This window comes from Coffea arabica, chromosome 11e, assembly GCF_036785885.1.
Source record: "Coffea arabica cultivar ET-39 chromosome 11e, Coffea Arabica ET-39 HiFi, whole genome shotgun sequence".
Lineage (NCBI taxonomy): Eukaryota > Viridiplantae > Streptophyta > Magnoliopsida > Gentianales > Rubiaceae > Coffea > Coffea arabica.
In genome coordinates this window covers 53966655-53988064 of record NC_092331.1, presented here as the reverse complement: position 1 = coordinate 53988064, position 21410 = coordinate 53966655, and the positions used below count along the sequence as shown (strand labels likewise).

Here is a 21410-nt window from a genome sequence, read left to right as displayed (position 1 = left end):
AAAATAGAATGCGTAAACTAGAGAGCTATCGGTTGAACCATCCGATGAGCAGATGGAGGAGCTTCAATCTGAAGGGCATCTAGTAAGTGGCAATGAAGAGGAACTGGAGCAGCCTACCAATGTAGATGTAACCACCATGAAATCACCCAAGAAAGGAAAAAGGTCTGCCAAAAGAAAGAGCATTGCTCAACCTAAGGGAAGGCAAACTGCTGATCTATCTGGGAAACAACAGGATGCAGAGAAAAATGCTGAGGAACAGCAGACTGATGAACCATTTACCAAGAAGTCACCAAGGACAAGGTCTGGTGTCCAGAGTGCTGCACCAACTACACAGCGCAGTGAAAAAAGAAAGCATCCAGAAAATGAACAACTTGGGACCCAAACTGCTGTTGAACCAACTCCCTGCCCAAGTTCATCAATGATAAAGCCAGGGAGAGGTTTAAATGGATCTCGCAGAAAGGCTTCATCACTCAAAGGACCATCATTCCCTACGAATTCCGTAAGTTTGACCTTGAATCCGTTCTCAACCTTTTTGAATTCCAAAAATGGACTCATCTTTTGACCATTCCAAACACCTACTATCCTGACATGCTTTATCAATTCTTTGCAAATCTTAGAAAGGGTAAATCACATACTGATATTATTTCACGTGTTAATTCTGTTAACATAGAGCTGAATCCTGATATTGTCAACTCTGTTTTGGAAACCAAAATTGAAGATGGTTTTAAAGGTAAAATTGTAAATTTCTTTTCTTACGAAGAATTTTCCTCTGCATACCATCACTTTCATGTTGCAAAATTGATGACCTATTTTCAGTCTCACTTTAATACTCCTGTTGAGGCAAGATTGGAAGATCTTAGTCCTCAAAACCCGATCAGTTTTATCAACATAAGTAGATAACATGGCAACTCCATTCAGCCAGAATTTTCGTCGTCCTCTCACGTGCCCGGCATGTGGATTGGAATCATCATGTTGTTCGCGCATCGCGCGTTAGTTTTCCCATCTGGCCTCGCCTGCCAGTGTCCCATGTGCCCGTGCTTCCGTCTTTCTGATCTTCTGCTGCATTTGCTCTCTTCCCGCTGCATTCTCTCTCCCATTACATTCTCTTTCTTTCTTTTTTTGGTTTTTTTTGGGATAATGTTGCTCTATCACTTATCCGCATCCTCTGGAACCTGGTACAAAATTTTGTTGACCTCCTCCTTTGTTTTGTTGTAATAGGCTTTCTTCTTCATCTCCGGTGAGGTCAGATCTTCTCTTCGGGTTACCTCTGGTCTGCCCCTCTTTTTGTTTTTTTTTGTTTTTTTTTTTTTGGCTAAAGTTCGTATTTCTTTTGTCCCTTGTCCACTGACGTGCAGTTTTCTCTTTTTTTTCTCATCCACGGGCTTGTTACCGCCCAAGGACGTGCCATCTTCACTGTTGGTTGCAGATCTTGTGCTTTCTTCTTTCTCTCCAGTGAGGTCGGGTCTTCTCTTCAGGTTGCTCTGTATTCATGTTTTTCTCCTCCTCTGTAAAAACTTGTTTGATGCTAATGGTTCTTGTGTTTTGTTGTGCAAGCATTTTTTTCATTGCTTTTAGGAGACTGGTTTGTGATTTCTTTGGTAGCTGGGATTTGGACTCTGGAAGCCGTTTGTTTGGCTGCCCCTCTTTACTTGTCTTTCCCTCTCCTCCCCATCATCAAATTCCAGCCACATCTTCTAATGTAGCTCTCTACTACTTACAGACGGAATCCGCAGTAGAAGTTTCTGAACTGAAAAAGGAAAGCTAATCTCAGGGAGATAGATAGAAGAGAAGGTACGATGGCGTCCAAGATGCAGAGTATCGCGGTTCTTCAGACCGAGAATAACCTTGCAACCGGAGGTATATTTTCTTCAACTTTCTTCCTTCTCTCAATATCTCAATCTCTCTCTTTCGCGCTCTTTTTTCTTTTGTTTCAATTAATCTGAATTTCTATCTACATTTCAACGGAGTAGTAGTATATCGTCCTTAATTGGTGCACAACATTAGGAAATCTTGTTCTCTTTCGTTGTTTCCCCTCTTTAATAATCGAACCACTTCAAGAAAAAAACCGACCTTGGGAATTATTTTGCCCTAATACCCATTGTGGGTTTCGTAAATTTTGGTAATTTATTATATTTAGCTAAGAGAATTGGAGGTTTTGGTATAATTTGTGTAAAATTCCACGATTTTTCGGCTAGCAGTTTGGGCTTTAGAATTGCTGGCTTTGTCTGAATTTTTATCTCTTCTATATTTAATGGATATCTGAGGATCATTTAGTATCTGAAACTAATAAATCTACCAACGCTTACAGTCATGAGTGTAGAGTTAACTAAATATGTTAACCTCTTTATGAATAACTTTTTAAGGACTTTTATGCTAATTCTTCGCATTCAAAAAGGAGATAAATGGAAGAAACATTATTTTCTGATATTAGAGACACCTGCGGGAAAGAAGATGATAGCAAGTTACTGACCCCAGGTAGTATGAGATGAGATTGTATTGTAATTGAGCAGGGTTCACTTATCATAATAGATTGAATTTTGTAGTTTTGAACTGATACATTGTTCTTTTGATTGACTGAATGGCAATTTGGGAGCCATGCAGTTTGTTTTTCTTGTTTTTATTTTCTTATAATCCAAACCTGAAAAGGATTTGTTTTTTTCTCTTCCGAGTGATTGTTTGGTTTTCCAAAGATTTAAATTTTCCAGAGATTGATTGTTTGGTTTTCCGAAGGTCAATCTCTTTAACCCAAGAAAATAATAATATTAAACTGAAAAACAACAAAAATGTTGTCTTGGGAAACTATTGTTTATTTACATGGCTTGAAAGTTGAAATTGCCAGAAACAAGAAGCTCACTTTCTCTGATGGTCATATTTCTTCATCAGGTTGACCATTGCCAAAAAGAAGAGCTTAGCTACAAGACATCTCATAGCAATATCACGTCTTATTGTTGAAAAATTTGATTTTATGGTAGTGTTTGTAGGTTGAGTTATGACCCATGATTTATGCTCAGGCCCTTAAAATGGAGATATATAGTTAAGAAAAGTATAAAGGATTGGGGTGGCTTCAACATTTACCTTCAACTAATTTTCCTTGTGTTTTTCCTTTTTGAATTCAGCTTTGTGGAAATTGTGGCTCCTGTTTTCTCGCGGGATGCTTGGCGATGTGTTTGGCATATGATTCAGGTTCCCTTCTCTAACTTTGTCATTTGTATACGTATGTTTTAAGCCTTGTTGTACCTCCAACTATTTTTGCTTTTAGCTGCTCTCATTAGCCTTGGTTCTTTCCAGCTTAGAGCTCACGCTGATTTTTTACTTTCAATAACATTTCTAGAATGATTTGGTGCATGGTTGGGGATTGGATTTTGCACTAAGGAGATGTGTGGAGGTCAGTGGTTTTATTTGTTTCTTATCACTGTATTATTTGAAAGATTTAGAAAAGAAGGCTTGTCTACCTGCTTTTCATATTCCTGTTGGAAGGAGAGATCTGCGGGACAGTGGCATGTAAAACAGATAAAATTGGAAAACATGTATGTATTTCAAATGGATGTCTGCGTATTATCAGTTTCATTGTAAGTGTATTTTGCCTGTGTAGCCTGCACATGAGAAAATTGATGTGGTTGACTCTCAGTGGATAGTTCATCAAGTTATTCCTTCTCTGGGAAGTCAGGTCAGTTAACTACTTTATTACAACCATCGGGACTTGCTTTTCCTTTTCCTAGAGGTGATTAAAATAATGAAGTTTAGTTGTTTGCAAATGTTGTTCTGTTCAACTTTAATTTCCATTTTTGAGCAAATGGTTCTTCATTTATAAAATAAGCAACTTTTTAGCAGCAACCCCCTTATTTACATTTTTTTCTTCCACGTCAATTATCCTACTTGTCCCTTGATCTGGTTTCCCCTCATTTAGATTTGTTTTGTTGATAATGATGCTAACAGCTTCAGCTTCGTTGATTCCAGGGTCAATCTGAAAATGGAAAAGCTCCTTGGCAAGGGGTATGTAAGCTGTTACTTGTTCGGTTTCCATTTCAACCTTTCTGTATATTTTTTTATTGAGGCCTTTTCTTTGTCCTTCGTTTTTTTTGCAAAAGTCAACTCTGAAAGCTTCTTCATCCAATTTTATGGTAATCTGAGTTATTCTATATCACCTACATTCTAACAATCATGTTTAAATTAGGATTCATAGGTCTTATATCTGCACTCTGTTTGAATTGCATGATTTTGCATTGAACTGAATTTCATTAGATTTGTCCAAACGTCAAGTAACTAGCTTGAATTCTTTTCTATCTAATTTGGTAGGTAAGAGAGAGGTGCAGAAGTGAGTGGGTGCAGTTTCAAGATCGCCTAGCCAATGCAGATAAGAAATATATTGAACAGTTTGGGAGGACTTTGAATTAGCTAATTTCTGGTTATTACCCGTAACTTTCTTCATTTTCTTTTGTCCTTTTTCCATCTTTGTATCATTGTACGGAAGGGTGTTTTGGAGCCCAATTCTCTCACTCGATGTCTTTAAAATTTTTTTTTTTTTGCTTCTAGCGGGCGGTAGCTGAACTTCCTGTAGTAGTGAAAACTAACGATCTGAAACTGGAAGAGAGTGATCCTTTTTTGTGTATAAATAGATTAGACTTTGCTTCATTTGACTCCCATATTGCCAATATTCATTTCCTTTTCTTTCTTTTTTCTTTTCCTTCTATTTTTTTTCGCCCTTTTTTGCCCTTTTCTATTTTCTTGAGACGGGGAGGTGTGGGTGGGAATCCGTTGGTTGCCTCATACTGAACTCACCCGCTTACAGTTGTTATTTGGAGAACCATCCCCTGTTACCACTTTATTGAGCTTATTACCATCAGTAGTGGGATTATATGAGTTGGAGTACTTACCTACTTTATGTTTAATATTTCACTATTAAGTTGCGAATTTGGAGACGGAATTTCTGTTATATGCCAAATTTCTAATATTCTGGGTATCTCTTTTGCAGGAACGAGGTATTTGAACAACAGAAAGTTTTGTATCCTTCTAAGTTTTCTTGCATTTGGGTATTGATACTACTCACCTTTATTGCTCTGACTCCTATTTCTTTGCACAAGTTCCCTTTGACCTGCAATGCTTCTTTACTTTTTTTTTCTCTTAACTTCTTGTAGCTCTGATTGGAAAAGAAATATAGAGACATTGGAGAAAATAGTGTAACCAGTCTGAGGACATTGATCAATCTTGGTTCTGAAGTGTACATGCAAGCTGATGTGTATGTCTCTTCATACCATATCAATGTCATTTTACTTGGTTGTTCATAGGATTAGTATACATTTGAAGTGTTTATCAAGATATGAAAGAATTCATTTCTTTTTTGTTTGAGGTGTGTGTGATTTATTATAACTATATATGTTTGTGTCTGCCTATGCACTGAAAAAAAAAAGAAAGTATATGGTACCTTAGTTGTTCCAAGTATGTCTTCAGCTATGGTGAACAAAGTGTTGTAGGTTCTTTGGGCTACGAGCTTGGGTTTTGGTAGTCTCAGTACCAGATGGAATCATGTTAGATTGATATAGGGTGCAAGAGAAGTGTTCTTTACTTGATGTGATGGTGCTTACTGTAAACAAATATGAGAGATAATTGCAGAAACAAGGCAAAAACAATCAATTATGGGGACAGTTCAAAACTTTAACAGCTTACGAATAAGCGATCGAACCTGAATTTATCTTTCCTGATTTCCAATTTTCAACTCTAGATATTCCCCAGGCAATCACGACCTTCAAGCTTCTCATCATAACTATGCGTCTTTAGGAAACATCTGTTTTTTTGAACTTGATAAGTGGAGCCGATCCATGTATTCTTAAGGTAGCTATGTCAATGATTGAGTTGGAATGGAACAAACAAAAGAGAATGATTTATAATGTCAATGTATCCATGAATGATTTATAAGCCTATGTGCTTGATTTATCAACTCTAGATATATTGAGTGATTGAGTTGGATCTATTACAATTATCTATTGATTGAATACCTTGAGCTTTTTGCCAAAATCTGTCTCAAAACTGATTTTGATTTGTAGCTATGGTACATTTGCTACTTGAGGTTGTGATGGTTATGTTGATGTGTGGGATGGAAACAATAAAAAAAGGCTGTACCAGTTATTTTTCCTTAATTGAATTTGAAATGTCTTCCGCTCCATGACAACATTTGTCAGTTTTTTATCATACTTGTTATATTTGTCAAAACAAGGGTTCTTTTTTTTTTTTTTTGTTTTTTGCCTCTGAATTTGAGATTATGATTTCTTTGTTATACTAACTTATTCTATTGTTCGTGGAAATTTATTACTTTAGCTCATTTTTCTGAAAGTGATCAATTGGAATGCTAAAGCAAGATGAATTGTATTAGAGACTTCTTTTTGTTTCAGACTTTGACAAATGCTGTTTTATATCCTGTAAATGATGTTCTTCTGTGTTTGGTTCTTTCTGCGAGATGTTACTTTTGCTTCGGTGTGTTGTGTATAAAGGCATCTTCATAAGTTACTTGTGTGAGTGCTGTTTTGAATGATTACACTTATTCTTCTTGAATGATTTTGAATGCTTTTGACTGAATAAATAGTGTGTGCAGACTAGGAATTCATTGGTTATTTTGAATGATTTTGAATGCTTCTAATTTTTTGCTGCAGAATTCTGAACTGACTGCTCATGTGGCCAAGCAGTAAAGAGGAAGGAATCTGCTGTCCTATGTTAGGCATTGTCGTTTGATTATGAGTGCAGTTTCATTGGATGTTTTTTAGTTAATGTGTATTATGTAGTTATAGTTGTTAGAGGACTCAAGCACAGAAATTCTGTAATAGCTAGGTTGTTGCCATTTCAGTTTGTTGCCATTCTGTAATAGCTAGGTATGTATTGATCATATAATTTCTGAAGCATTCTTGATGGGAGAAAAAGACTTTGGGGTAAAGAATCAAGAAATCATATAGAGAACAAAGTTGAAATTAATGTAAGACGAGACCATACAGCTTTCCTAAGATTGATTCTTTATTTGGTTCATTATTTCTGAAATAAGTTAAATTCTTTGACCACCTTTTTTTTGCACATTACTTATTCATTTTTTTGTGTTCATCCTAGATTAGATTAATAGTTTAAATATACTTTCCACAGTAATTAATTTATAATCAGTTCCACAATTTAGGTCTTGGTTTTCTTTTTATGACGTTGGTATAATAACCTATAAAAATGTTGGGTATATCATAATTGTTAATGTGTCTAAAACAAAATGACTTCTTATATACAAAACAATTAATGTCATTCTTATATACAAAACAACTAATGTCATTTTTAGTGTGAAATGTCTTATTGAATTTCACTTTGTGTATTTCAAGCTTCTCTGGCCTCCAAAGACGAAAATTCGCTGAGAAGACAAGAGCAACAGCCGTGATGAAAGGATTGTTTTACTACCATTACTTCCTTACAAGGACTAAGGACAATTCATGAGGTCCTAGAATCCGGTATTTATTACTACCATTATATATATATTTTTTGCTTAGACGGTATTTATTATGGCTGATATGGTTTCTTTTGTTACTTTATAAACAGATCATGAAATCTCAGAATCAGTTCTCCATCGTATTGTCTCATCTATGAATCCATTCCTAAAACATGACTGGACTACATTCAATTGCTTCTATCAATTTTATCTATCAAAGTACAAGTACAAGCTGGTATAGTTTTGCATTCTCTAACCTTATTAACTCTCTTTCTTTTGTACATATGTGTATTTACTTATCACAATTTTTTTTCATACATTTATAGGATCTACCAGAATTTGCGAATCTAAGGCTAAATGAAGATAGTACGACGACTATAACTCTTACAAATAGTCATAAATATTATCATGTTGGTATGACCGGCAGATGTTTTGATCAAAACTGGAACCGTTTTGTTATTGATCATGATCTAAAAAATGGCCAGATATTGCTTTTTATTCCACAATCCAAGACTCCCTTTGTTGTGCTGGTGTTTGACCGCAAAGGAATAGAGAAGTTGTTTCTATGGCAGTTTGCATTTTCCATTTGATGGCACATCTGATTTACGTTGATTCTGCTTCAACGCAATGCACGGCATTTGTTGTATTTATGTTCTTAATGGAAAAAAGTTCTGGTTAGAAAAATGCTTCCAAAGCACTGCAAATTTAATGTTTAGCAAGTTCCTACTGTTGTAAACAACAATTGAAGCTTTCATAATGGATGTTCCAACGGCATTACTTATTAAACTTTGATGTTTAGCAATAAAGTTGATCCTACCTTTGGTTACAAAAAACAAATGGCTGGTATATATTAAATTTAGAAAAATGCTCCATTAAATTTGCATTAACAAAACTTCAGAGTTTGGAAGTTCCTATTAAAAATTTAGAAATTTAAATTTGCATTTCAGACTTTGGAAGTTTAGCAAAATTTAGAAATTCAGGCTTTGGAGGTTCCAAAGCACTTCCATTAAATTTAGAAATTTAGCAACTTCCATGAAAGTTTGTAGCCAAGAAATATCAACAAACCTTCAGACTCATGGTATATATATACTAAAAAATGTACATTTCTAAATGAAATGTTATTTTTCTTACTTCAGAAATGGAATGGGCATTTTACATTACTATCGCGCGAAGCGCGTTATTGCCTCCTAGTCAACATAAGTAGATAACATGGCAACTCCATTCAGCCAGAATTTTCGTCGTCCTCTCACGTGCCCGGCATGTGGATTGGAATCATCATGTTGTTCGCGCATCGCGCGTTAGTTTTCCCATCTGGCCTCGCCTGCCAGTGTCCCATGTGCCCGTGCTTCCGTCTTTCTGATCTTCTGCTGCATTTGCTCTCTTCCCGCTGCATTCTCTCTCCCATTACATTCTCTTTCTTTCTTTTTTTGGTTTTTTTTGGGATAATGTTGCTCTATCACTTATCCGCATCCTCTGGAACCTGGTACAAAATTTTGTTGACCTCCTCCTTTGTTTTGTTGTAATAGGCTTTCTTCTTCATCTCCGGTGAGGTCAGATCTTCTCTTCGGGTTACCTCTGGTCTGCCCCTCTTTTTGTTTTTTTTTGTTTTTTTTTTTTTGGCTAAAGTTCGTATTTCTTTTGTCCCTTGTCCACTGACGTGCAGTTTTCTCTTTTTTTTCTCATCCACGGGCTTGTTACCGCCCAAGGACGTGCCATCTTCACTGTTGGTTGCAGATCTTGTGCTTTCTTCTTTCTCTCCAGTGAGGTCGGGTCTTCTCTTCAGGTTGCTCTGTATTCATGTTTTTCTCCTCCTCTGTAAAAACTTGTTTGATGCTAATGGTTCTTGTGTTTTGTTGTGCAAGCATTTTTTTCATTGCTTTTAGGAGACTGGTTTGTGATTTCTTTGGTAGCTGGGATTTGGACTCTGGAAGCCGTTTGTTTGGCTGCCCCTCTTTACTTGTCTTTCCCTCTCCTCCCCATCATCAAATTCCAGCCACATCTTCTAATGTAGCTCTCTACTACTTACAGACGGAATCCGCAGTAGAAGTTTCTGAACTGAAAAAGGAAAGCTAATCTCAGGGAGATAGATAGAAGAGAAGGTACGATGGCGTCCAAGATGCAGAGTATCGCGGTTCTTCAGACCGAGAATAACCTTGCAACCGGAGGTATATTTTCTTCAACTTTCTTCCTTCTCTCAATATCTCAATCTCTCTCTTTCGCGCTCTTTTTTCTTTTGTTTCAATTAATCTGAATTTCTATCTACATTTCAACGGAGTAGTAGTATATCGTCCTTAATTGGTGCACAACATTAGGAAATCTTGTTCTCTTTCGTTGTTTCCCCTCTTTAATAATCGAACCACTTCAAGAAAAAAACCGACCTTGGGAATTATTTTGCCCTAATACCCATTGTGGGTTTCGTAAATTTTGGTAATTTATTATATTTAGCTAAGAGAATTGGAGGTTTTGGTATAATTTGTGTAAAATTCCACGATTTTTCGGCTAGCAGTTTGGGCTTTAGAATTGCTGGCTTTGTCTGAATTTTTATCTCTTCTATATTTAATGGATATCTGAGGATCATTTAGTATCTGAAACTAATAAATCTACCAACGCTTACAGTCATGAGTGTAGAGTTAACTAAATATGTTAACCTCTTTATGAATAACTTTTTAAGGACTTTTATGCTAATTCTTCGCATTCAAAAAGGAGATAAATGGAAGAAACATTATTTTCTGATATTAGAGACACCTGCGGGAAAGAAGATGATAGCAAGTTACTGACCCCAGGTAGTATGAGATGAGATTGTATTGTAATTGAGCAGGGTTCACTTATCATAATAGATTGAATTTTGTAGTTTTGAACTGATACATTGTTCTTTTGATTGACTGAATGGCAATTTGGGAGCCATGCAGTTTGTTTTTCTTGTTTTTATTTTCTTATAATCCAAACCTGAAAAGGATTTGTTTTTTTCTCTTCCGAGTGATTGTTTGGTTTTCCAAAGATTTAAATTTTCCAGAGATTGATTGTTTGGTTTTCCGAAGGTCAATCTCTTTAACCCAAGAAAATAATAATATTAAACTGAAAAACAACAAAAATGTTGTCTTGGGAAACTATTGTTTATTTACATGGCTTGAAAGTTGAAATTGCCAGAAACAAGAAGCTCACTTTCTCTGATGGTCATATTTCTTCATCAGGTTGACCATTGCCAAAAAGAAGAGCTTAGCTACAAGACATCTCATAGCAATATCACGTCTTATTGTTGAAAAATTTGATTTTATGGTAGTGTTTGTAGGTTGAGTTATGACCCATGATTTATGCTCAGGCCCTTAAAATGGAGATATATAGTTAAGAAAAGTATAAAGGATTGGGGTGGCTTCAACATTTACCTTCAACTAATTTTCCTTGTGTTTTTCCTTTTTGAATTCAGCTTTGTGGAAATTGTGGCTCCTGTTTTCTCGCGGGATGCTTGGCGATGTGTTTGGCATATGATTCAGGTTCCCTTCTCTAACTTTGTCATTTGTATACGTATGTTTTAAGCCTTGTTGTACCTCCAACTATTTTTGCTTTTAGCTGCTCTCATTAGCCTTGGTTCTTTCCAGCTTAGAGCTCACGCTGATTTTTTACTTTCAATAACATTTCTAGAATGATTTGGTGCATGGTTGGGGATTGGATTTTGCACTAAGGAGATGTGTGGAGGTCAGTGGTTTTATTTGTTTCTTATCACTGTATTATTTGAAAGATTTAGAAAAGAAGGCTTGTCTACCTGCTTTTCATATTCCTGTTGGAAGGAGAGATCTGCGGGACAGTGGCATGTAAAACAGATAAAATTGGAAAACATGTATGTATTTCAAATGGATGTCTGCGTATTATCAGTTTCATTGTAAGTGTATTTTGCCTGTGTAGCCTGCACATGAGAAAATTGATGTGGTTGACTCTCAGTGGATAGTTCATCAAGTTATTCCTTCTCTGGGAAGTCAGGTCAGTTAACTACTTTATTACAACCATCGGGACTTGCTTTTCCTTTTCCTAGAGGTGATTAAAATAATGAAGTTTAGTTGTTTGCAAATGTTGTTCTGTTCAACTTTAATTTCCATTTTTGAGCAAATGGTTCTTCATTTATAAAATAAGCAACTTTTTAGCAGCAACCCCCTTATTTACATTTTTTTCTTCCACGTCAATTATCCTACTTGTCCCTTGATCTGGTTTCCCCTCATTTAGATTTGTTTTGTTGATAATGATGCTAACAGCTTCAGCTTCGTTGATTCCAGGGTCAATCTGAAAATGGAAAAGCTCCTTGGCAAGGGGTATGTAAGCTGTTACTTGTTCGGTTTCCATTTCAACCTTTCTGTATATTTTTTTATTGAGGCCTTTTCTTTGTCCTTCGTTTTTTTTGCAAAAGTCAACTCTGAAAGCTTCTTCATCCAATTTTATGGTAATCTGAGTTATTCTATATCACCTACATTCTAACAATCATGTTTAAATTAGGATTCATAGGTCTTATATCTGCACTCTGTTTGAATTGCATGATTTTGCATTGAACTGAATTTCATTAGATTTGTCCAAACGTCAAGTAACTAGCTTGAATTCTTTTCTATCTAATTTGGTAGGTAAGAGAGAGGTGCAGAAGTGAGTGGGTGCAGTTTCAAGATCGCCTAGCCAATGCAGATAAGAAATATATTGAACAGTTTGGGAGGACTTTGAATTAGCTAATTTCTGGTTATTACCCGTAACTTTCTTCATTTTCTTTTGTCCTTTTTCCATCTTTGTATCATTGTACGGAAGGGTGTTTTGGAGCCCAATTCTCTCACTCGATGTCTTTAAAATTTTTTTTTTTTTGCTTCTAGCGGGCGGTAGCTGAACTTCCTGTAGTAGTGAAAACTAACGATCTGAAACTGGAAGAGAGTGATCCTTTTTTGTGTATAAATAGATTAGACTTTGCTTCATTTGACTCCCATATTGCCAATATTCATTTCCTTTTCTTTCTTTTTTCTTTTCCTTCTATTTTTTTTCGCCCTTTTTTGCCCTTTTCTATTTTCTTGAGACGGGGAGGTGTGGGTGGGAATCCGTTGGTTGCCTCATACTGAACTCACCCGCTTACAGTTGTTATTTGGAGAACCATCCCCTGTTACCACTTTATTGAGCTTATTACCATCAGTAGTGGGATTATATGAGTTGGAGTACTTACCTACTTTATGTTTAATATTTCACTATTAAGTTGCGAATTTGGAGACGGAATTTCTGTTATATGCCAAATTTCTAATATTCTGGGTATCTCTTTTGCAGGAACGAGGTATTTGAACAACAGAAAGTTTTGTATCCTTCTAAGTTTTCTTGCATTTGGGTATTGATACTACTCACCTTTATTGCTCTGACTCCTATTTCTTTGCACAAGTTCCCTTTGACCTGCAATGCTTCTTTACTTTTTTTTTCTCTTAACTTCTTGTAGCTCTGATTGGAAAAGAAATATAGAGACATTGGAGAAAATAGTGTAACCAGTCTGAGGACATTGATCAATCTTGGTTCTGAAGTGTACATGCAAGCTGATGTGTATGTCTCTTCATACCATATCAATGTCATTTTACTTGGTTGTTCATAGGATTAGTATACATTTGAAGTGTTTATCAAGATATGAAAGAATTCATTTCTTTTTTGTTTGAGGTGTGTGTGATTTATTATAACTATATATGTTTGTGTCTGCCTATGCACTGAAAAAAAAAAGAAAGTATATGGTACCTTAGTTGTTCCAAGTATGTCTTCAGCTATGGTGAACAAAGTGTTGTAGGTTCTTTGGGCTACGAGCTTGGGTTTTGGTAGTCTCAGTACCAGATGGAATCATGTTAGATTGATATAGGGTGCAAGAGAAGTGTTCTTTACTTGATGTGATGGTGCTTACTGTAAACAAATATGAGAGATAATTGCAGAAACAAGGCAAAAACAATCAATTATGGGGACAGTTCAAAACTTTAACAGCTTACGAATAAGCGATCGAACCTGAATTTATCTTTCCTGATTTCCAATTTTCAACTCTAGATATTCCCCAGGCAATCACGACCTTCAAGCTTCTCATCATAACTATGCGTCTTTAGGAAACATCTGTTTTTTTGAACTTGATAAGTGGAGCCGATCCATGTATTCTTAAGGTAGCTATGTCAATGATTGAGTTGGAATGGAACAAACAAAAGAGAATGATTTATAATGTCAATGTATCCATGAATGATTTATAAGCCTATGTGCTTGATTTATCAACTCTAGATATATTGAGTGATTGAGTTGGATCTATTACAATTATCTATTGATTGAATACCTTGAGCTTTTTGCCAAAATCTGTCTCAAAACTGATTTTGATTTGTAGCTATGGTACATTTGCTACTTGAGGTTGTGATGGTTATGTTGATGTGTGGGATGGAAACAATAAAAAAAGGCTGTACCAGTTATTTTTCCTTAATTGAATTTGAAATGTCTTCCGCTCCATGACAACATTTGTCAGTTTTTTATCATACTTGTTATATTTGTCAAAACAAGGGTTCTTTTTTTTTTTTTTTGTTTTTTGCCTCTGAATTTGAGATTATGATTTCTTTGTTATACTAACTTATTCTATTGTTCGTGGAAATTTATTACTTTAGCTCATTTTTCTGAAAGTGATCAATTGGAATGCTAAAGCAAGATGAATTGTATTAGAGACTTCTTTTTGTTTCAGACTTTGACAAATGCTGTTTTATATCCTGTAAATGATGTTCTTCTGTGTTTGGTTCTTTCTGCGAGATGTTACTTTTGCTTCGGTGTGTTGTGTATAAAGGCATCTTCATAAGTTACTTGTGTGAGTGCTGTTTTGAATGATTACACTTATTCTTCTTGAATGATTTTGAATGCTTTTGACTGAATAAATAGTGTGTGCAGACTAGGAATTCATTGGTTATTTTGAATGATTTTGAATGCTTCTAATTTTTTGCTGCAGAATTCTGAACTGACTGCTCATGTGGCCAAGCAGTAAAGAGGAAGGAATCTGCTGTCCTATGTTAGGCATTGTCGTTTGATTATGAGTGCAGTTTCATTGGATGTTTTTTAGTTAATGTGTATTATGTAGTTATAGTTGTTAGAGGACTCAAGCACAGAAATTCTGTAATAGCTAGGTTGTTGCCATTTCAGTTTGTTGCCATTCTGTAATAGCTAGGTATGTATTGATCATATAATTTCTGAAGCATTCTTGATGGGAGAAAAAGACTTTGGGGTAAAGAATCAAGAAATCATATAGAGAACAAAGTTGAAATTAATGTAAGACGAGACCATACAGCTTTCCTAAGATTGATTCTTTATTTGGTTCATTATTTCTGAAATAAGTTAAATTCTTTGACCACCTTTTTTTTGCACATTACTTATTCATTTTTTTGTGTTCATCCTAGATTAGATTAATAGTTTAAATATACTTTCCACAGTAATTAATTTATAATCAGTTCCACAATTTAGGTCTTGGTTTTCTTTTTATGACGTTGGTATAATAACCTATAAAAATGTTGGGTATATCATAATTGTTAATGTGTCTAAAACAAAATGACTTCTTATATACAAAACAATTAATGTCATTCTTATATACAAAACAACTAATGTCATTTTTAGTGTGAAATGTCTTATTGAATTTCACTTTGTGTATTTCAAGCTTCTCTGGCCTCCAAAGACGAAAATTCGCTGAGAAGACAAGAGCAACAGCCGTGATGAAAGGATTGTTTTACTACCATTACTTCCTTACAAGGACTAAGGACAATTCATGAGGTCCTAGAATCCGGTATTTATTACTACCATTATATATATATTTTTTGCTTAGACGGTATTTATTATGGCTGATATGGTTTCTTTTGTTACTTTATAAACAGATCATGAAATCTCAGAATCAGTTCTCCATCGTATTGTCTCATCTATGAATCCATTCCTAAAACATGACTGGACTACATTCAATTGCTTCTATCAATTTTATCTATCAAAGTACAAGTACAAGCTGGTATAGTTTTGCATTCTCTAACCTTATTAACTCTCTTTCTTTTGTACATATGTGTATTTACTTATCACAATTTTTTTTCATACATTTATAGGATCTACCAGAATTTGCGAATCTAAGGCTAAATGAAGATAGTACGACGACTATAACTCTTACAAATAGTCATAAATATTATCATGTTGGTATGACCGGCAGATGTTTTGATCAAAACTGGAACCGTTTTGTTATTGATCATGATCTAAAAAATGGCCAGATATTGCTTTTTATTCCACAATCCAAGACTCCCTTTGTTGTGCTGGTGTTTGACCGCAAAGGAATAGAGAAGTTGTTTCTATGGCAGTTTGCATTTTCCATTTGATGGCACATCTGATTTACGTTGATTCTGCTTCAACGCAATGCACGGCATTTGTTGTATTTATGTTCTTAATGGAAAAAAGTTCTGGTTAGAAAAATGCTTCCAAAGCACTGCAAATTTAATGTTTAGCAAGTTCCTACTGTTGTAAACAACAATTGAAGCTTTCATAATGGATGTTCCAACGGCATTACTTATTAAACTTTGATGTTTAGCAATAAAGTTGATCCTACCTTTGGTTACAAAAAACAAATGGCTGGTATATATTAAATTTAGAAAAATGCTCCATTAAATTTGCATTAACAAAACTTCAGAGTTTGGAAGTTCCTATTAAAAATTTAGAAATTTAAATTTGCATTTCAGACTTTGGAAGTTTAGCAAAATTTAGAAATTCAGGCTTTGGAGGTTCCAAAGCACTTCCATTAAATTTAGAAATTTAGCAACTTCCATGAAAGTTTGTAGCCAAGAAATATCAACAAACCTTCAGACTCATGGTATATATATACTAAAAAATGTACATTTCTAAATGAAATGTTATTTTTCTTACTTCAGAAATGGAATGGGCATTTTACATTACTATCGCGCGAAGCGCGTTATTGCCTCCTAGTCAACATAAGTAGATAACATGGCAACTCCATTCAGCCAGAATTTTCGTCGTCCTCTCACGTGCCCGGCATGTGGATTGGAATCATCATGTTGTTCGCGCATCGCGCGTTAGTTTTCCCATCTGGCCTCGCCTGCCAGTGTCCCATGTGCCCGTGCTTCCGTCTTTCTGATCTTCTGCTGCATTTGCTCTCTTCCCGCTGCATTCTCTCTCCCATTACATTCTCTTTCTTTCTTTTTTTGGTTTTTTTTGGGATAATGTTGCTCTATCACTTATCCGCATCCTCTGGAACCTGGTACAAAATTTTGTTGACCTCCTCCTTTGTTTTGTTGTAATAGGCTTTCTTCTTCATCTCCGGTGAGGTCAGATCTTCTCTTCGGGTTACCTCTGGTCTGCCCCTCTTTTTGTTTTTTTTTGTTTTTTTTTTTTTGGCTAAAGTTCGTATTTCTTTTGTCCCTTGTCCACTGACGTGCAGTTTTCTCTTTTTTTTCTCATCCACGGGCTTGTTACCGCCCAAGGACGTGCCATCTTCACTGTTGGTTGCAGATCTTGTGCTTTCTTCTTTCTCTCCAGTGAGGTCGGGTCTTCTCTTCAGGTTGCTCTGTATTCATGTTTTTCTCCTCCTCTGTAAAAACTTGTTTGATGCTAATGGTTCTTGTGTTTTGTTGTGCAAGCATTTTTTTCATTGCTTTTAGGAGACTGGTTTGTGATTTCTTTGGTAGCTGGGATTTGGACTCTGGAAGCCGTTTGTTTGGCTGCCCCTCTTTACTTGTCTTTCCCTCTCCTCCCCATCATCAAATTCCAGCCACATCTTCTAATGTAGCTCTCTACTACTTACAGACGGAATCCGCAGTAGAAGTTTCTGAACTGAAAAAGGAAAGCTAATCTCAGGGAGATAGATAGAAGAGAAGGTACGATGGCGTCCAAGATGCAGAGTATCGCGGTTCTTCAGACCGAGAATAACCTTGCAACCGGAGGTATATTTTCTTCAACTTTCTTCCTTCTCTCAATATCTCAATCTCTCTCTTTCGCGCTCTTTTTTCTTTTGTTTCAATTAATCTGAATTTCTATCTACATTTCAACGGAGTAGTAGTATATCGTCCTTAATTGGTGCACAACATTAGGAAATCTTGTTCTCTTTCGTTGTTTCCCCTCTTTAATAATCGAACCACTTCAAGAAAAAAACCGACCTTGGGAATTATTTTGCCCTAATACCCATTGTGGGTTTCGTAAATTTTGGTAATTTATTATATTTAGCTAAGAGAATTGGAGGTTTTGGTATAATTTGTGTAAAATTCCACGATTTTTCGGCTAGCAGTTTGGGCTTTAGAATTGCTGGCTTTGTCTGAATTTTTATCTCTTCTATATTTAATGGATATCTGAGGATCATTTAGTATCTGAAACTAATAAATCTACCAACGCTTACAGTCATGAGTGTAGAGTTAACTAAATATGTTAACCTCTTTATGAATAACTTTTTAAGGACTTTTATGCTAATTCTTCGCATTCAAAAAGGAGATAAATGGAAGAAACATTATTTTCTGATATTAGAGACACCTGCGGGAAAGAAGATGATAGCAAGTTACTGACCCCAGGTAGTATGAGATGAGATTGTATTGTAATTGAGCAGGGTTCACTTATCATAATAGATTGAATTTTGTAGTTTTGAACTGATACATTGTTCTTTTGATTGACTGAATGGCAATTTGGGAGCCATGCAGTTTGTTTTTCTTGTTTTTATTTTCTTATAATCCAAACCTGAAAAGGATTTGTTTTTTTCTCTTCCGAGTGATTGTTTGGTTTTCCAAAGATTTAAATTTTCCAGAGATTGATTGTTTGGTTTTCCGAAGGTCAATCTCTTTAACCCAAGAAAATAATAATATTAAACTGAAAAACAACAAAAATGTTGTCTTGGGAAACTATTGTTTATTTACATGGCTTGAAAGTTGAAATTGCCAGAAACAAGAAGCTCACTTTCTCTGATGGTCATATTTCTTCATCAGGTTGACCATTGCCAAAAAGAAGAGCTTAGCTACAAGACATCTCATAGCAATATCACGTCTTATTGTTGAAAAATTTGATTTTATGGTAGTGTTTGTAGGTTGAGTTATGACCCATGATTTATGCTCAGGCCCTTAAAATGGAGATATATAGTTAAGAAAAGTATAAAGGATTGGGGTGGCTTCAACATTTACCTTCAACTAATTTTCCTTGTGTTTTTCCTTTTTGAATTCAGCTTTGTGGAAATTGTGGCTCCTGTTTTCTCGCGGGATGCTTGGCGATGTGTTTGGCATATGATTCAGGTTCCCTTCTCTAACTTTGTCATTTGTATACGTATGTTTTAAGCCTTGTTGTACCTCCAACTATTTTTGCTTTTAGCTGCTCTCATTAGCCTTGGTTCTTTCCAGCTTAGAGCTCACGCTGATTTTTTACTTTCAATAACATTTCTAGAATGATTTGGTGCATGGTTGGGGATTGGATTTTGCACTAAGGAGATGTGTGGAGGTCAGTGGTTTTATTTGTTTCTTATCACTGTATTATTTGAAAGATTTAGAAAAGAAGGCTTGTCTACCTGCTTTTCATATTCCTGTTGGAAGGAGAGATCTGCGGGACAGTGGCATGTAAAACAGATAAAATTGGAAAACATGTATGTATTTCAAATGGATGTCTGCGTATTATCAGTTTCATTGTAAGTGTATTTTGCCTGTGTAGCCTGCACATGAGAAAATTGATGTGGTTGACTCTCAGTGGATAGTTCATCAAGTTATTCCTTCTCTGGGAAGTCAGGTCAGTTAACTACTTTATTACAACCATCGGGACTTGCTTTTCCTTTTCCTAGAGGTGATTAAAATAATGAAGTTTAGTTGTTTGCAAATGTTGTTCTGTTCAACTTTAATTTCCATTTTTGAGCAAATGGTTCTTCATTTATAAAATAAGCAACTTTTTAGCAGCAACCCCCTTATTTACATTTTTTTCTTCCACGTCAATTATCCTACTTGTCCCTTGATCTGGTTTCCCCTCATTTAGATTTGTTTTGTTGATAATGATGCTAACAGCTTCAGCTTCGTTGATTCCAGGGTCAATCTGAAAATGGAAAAGCTCCTTGGCAAGGGGTATGTAAGCTGTTACTTGTTCGGTTTCCATTTCAACCTTTCTGTATATTTTTTTATTGAGGCCTTTTCTTTGTCCTTCGTTTTTTTTGCAAAAGTCAACTCTGAAAGCTTCTTCATCCAATTTTATGGTAATCTGAGTTATTCTATATCACCTACATTCTAACAATCATGTTTAAATTAGGATTCATAGGTCTTATATCTGCACTCTGTTTGAATTGCATGATTTTGCATTGAACTGAATTTCATTAGATTTGTCCAAACGTCAAGTAACTAGCTTGAATTCTTTTCTATCTAATTTGGTAGGTAAGAGAGAGGTGCAGAAGTGAGTGGGTGCAGTTTCAAGATCGCCTAGCCAATGCAGATAAGAAATATATTGAACAGTTTGGGAGGACTTTGAATTAGCTAATTTCTGGTTATTACCCGTAACTTTCTTCATTTTCTTTTGTCCTTTTTCCATCTTTGTATCATTGTACGGAAGGGTGTTTTGGAGCCCAATTCTCTCACTCGATGTCTTTAAAATTTTTTTTTTTTTGCTTCTAGCGGGCGGTAGCTGAACTTCCTGTAGTAGTGAAAACTAACGATCTGAAACTGGAAGAGAGTGATCCTTTTTTGTGTATAAATAGATTAGACTTTGCTTCATTTGACTCCCATATTGCCAATATTCATTTCCTTTTCTTTCTTTTTTCTTTTCCTTCTATTTTTTTTCGCCCTTTTTTGCCCTTTTCTATTTTCTTGAGACGGGGAGGTGTGGGTGGGAATCCGTTGGTTGCCTCATACTGAACTCACCCGCTTACAGTTGTTATTTGGAGAACCATCCCCTGTTACCACTTTATTGAGCTTATTACCATCAGTAGTGGGATTATATGAGTTGGAGTACTTACCTACTTTATGTTTAATATTTCACTATTAAGTTGCGAATTTGGAGACGGAATTTCTGTTATATGCCAAATTTCTAATATTCTGGGTATCTCTTTTGCAGGAACGAGGTATTTGAACAACAGAAAGTTTTGTATCCTTCTAAGTTTTCTTGCATTTGGGTATTGATACTACTCACCTTTATTGCTCTGACTCCTATTTCTTTGCACAAGTTCCCTTTGACCTGCAATGCTTCTTTACTTTTTTTTTCTCTTAACTTCTTGTAGCTCTGATTGGAAAAGAAATATAGAGACATTGGAGAAAATAGTGTAACCAGTCTGAGGACATTGATCAATCTTGGTTCTGAAGTGTACATGCAAGCTGATGTGTATGTCTCTTCATACCATATCAATGTCATTTTACTTGGTTGTTCATAGGATTAGTATACATTTGAAGTGTTTATCAAGATATGAAAGAATTCATTTCTTTTTTGTTTGAGGTGTGTGTGATTTATTATAACTATATATGTTTGTGTCTGCCTATGCACTGAAAAAAAAAAGAAAGTATCAGATTGAGAGGACCGATTCCTCATGGAGGGCCATTCGCAAATTTCACGAACCTGTCTTTTCTCTCAAATGAAGCATTGTGTGGCGCTCCTTGGCTCCAACCTTGTGCAAGTATATTTGAGCATGAATCAAGGACAAAAAGGATAGTCATGGTTGTTCTGTTGACATCAGGATCTGTCATATTAGCCTTGGTGATTTCAATTTTTTTGATACGGTTAAAGTTGAGAAAGAAAATTCTAGCTCCAACTCAGAACTTGCTTCCCATGGCGACATTTGAAAGGGTGTCCTTCCATGAACTTAGACAAATAACAAATGGATTCAGCGAGAGTAACTTACTTGGCTCGGGGAGCTTTGGTTCAGTTTACAAGGGAATTCGCGAAAATGGGATGGTTTGGGCCATAAAGGTATTCGATTTGCAGCCAGAAGGTGCATTTAAAAGCTTTGACAGAGAATGTGAAATCTTAAGCTGCCTTCGTCATCGAAATT

General features: G+C 35.6%; 3 protein-coding genes across 74 annotated transcripts; all 3 read left to right on the top strand.

Moving 5' to 3' along the window:
* Positions 1-884: 884 nt before the first annotated feature.
* LOC113688098 (uncharacterized) lies at positions 885-8151 on the top strand. 25 transcript variants are annotated; one of them, XR_011825234.1, is made up of 15 exons: positions 894-1270; positions 1399-1475; positions 1721-1857; positions 3117-3183; positions 3332-3385; positions 3593-3667; positions 3937-3993; positions 4089-4121; positions 4297-4405; positions 4973-5002; positions 5136-5236; positions 6645-6961; positions 7344-7469; positions 7558-7682; positions 7774-8151. XR_011825234.1 is itself a non-coding variant. In XM_072072279.1 (8 exons), the coding sequence occupies exons 3-8, from the start codon at positions 3175-3177 to the stop codon at positions 4393-4395; spliced, it is 306 nt and encodes a 101-aa protein (XP_071928380.1). In that variant the 5' UTR covers positions 890-1270; positions 1399-1857; positions 3117-3174; the 3' UTR covers positions 4396-4406. The 25 variants fall into 25 exon arrangements, 1 of the variants encoding a protein (XP_071928380.1); XR_011825231.1 differs by having other exon boundaries at positions 895-1270; positions 1399-1857; XR_011825230.1 differs by lacking the exon at positions 4089-4121 and having other exon boundaries at positions 897-1242; positions 1427-1457; positions 3958-3993.
* A 500-nt stretch (positions 8152-8651) lies between these two features.
* LOC113688099 (uncharacterized) lies at positions 8652-15906 on the top strand. 28 transcript variants are annotated; one of them, XR_011825213.1, is made up of 15 exons: positions 8655-9025; positions 9154-9230; positions 9476-9612; positions 10872-10938; positions 11087-11140; positions 11348-11422; positions 11692-11748; positions 11844-11876; positions 12052-12160; positions 12728-12757; positions 12891-12991; positions 14400-14716; positions 15099-15224; positions 15313-15437; positions 15529-15906. XR_011825213.1 is itself a non-coding variant. In XM_072072278.1 (8 exons), exons 3-8 carry the CDS (start codon positions 10930-10932, stop codon positions 12148-12150), a joined length of 306 nt encoding a protein of 101 aa, XP_071928379.1. In that variant the 5' UTR covers positions 8652-9025; positions 9154-9612; positions 10872-10929; the 3' UTR covers positions 12151-12161. The 28 variants fall into 28 exon arrangements, 1 of the variants encoding a protein (XP_071928379.1); XR_011825209.1 differs by having other exon boundaries at positions 8656-9025; positions 9154-9612; XR_011825210.1 differs by having other exon boundaries at positions 8656-9025; positions 9154-9612; positions 11348-11476; positions 11713-11748.
* Positions 15907-16405: 499 nt separating this feature from the next.
* Positions 16406-20683, top strand: LOC140021532 (uncharacterized). Of its 21 annotated transcripts, none has more exons than XM_072072609.1 (11): positions 16406-16752; positions 16937-16967; positions 17231-17367; positions 18627-18693; positions 18842-18895; positions 19103-19177; positions 19468-19503; positions 19599-19631; positions 19807-19915; positions 20483-20512; positions 20646-20683. In XM_072072609.1, exons 4-9 carry the CDS (start codon positions 18685-18687, stop codon positions 19903-19905), a joined length of 306 nt encoding a protein of 101 aa, XP_071928710.1. In that variant the 5' UTR covers positions 16406-16752; positions 16937-16967; positions 17231-17367; positions 18627-18684; the 3' UTR covers positions 19906-19915; positions 20483-20512; positions 20646-20683. The 21 variants fall into 21 exon arrangements, 11 of the variants coding, with proteins under 11 accessions (XP_071928710.1, XP_071928709.1, XP_071928708.1 ...); XM_072072608.1 differs by having other exon boundaries at positions 16937-16985; XM_072072607.1 differs by having other exon boundaries at positions 16406-16780.
* Positions 20684-21410: the final 727 nt, after the last annotated feature.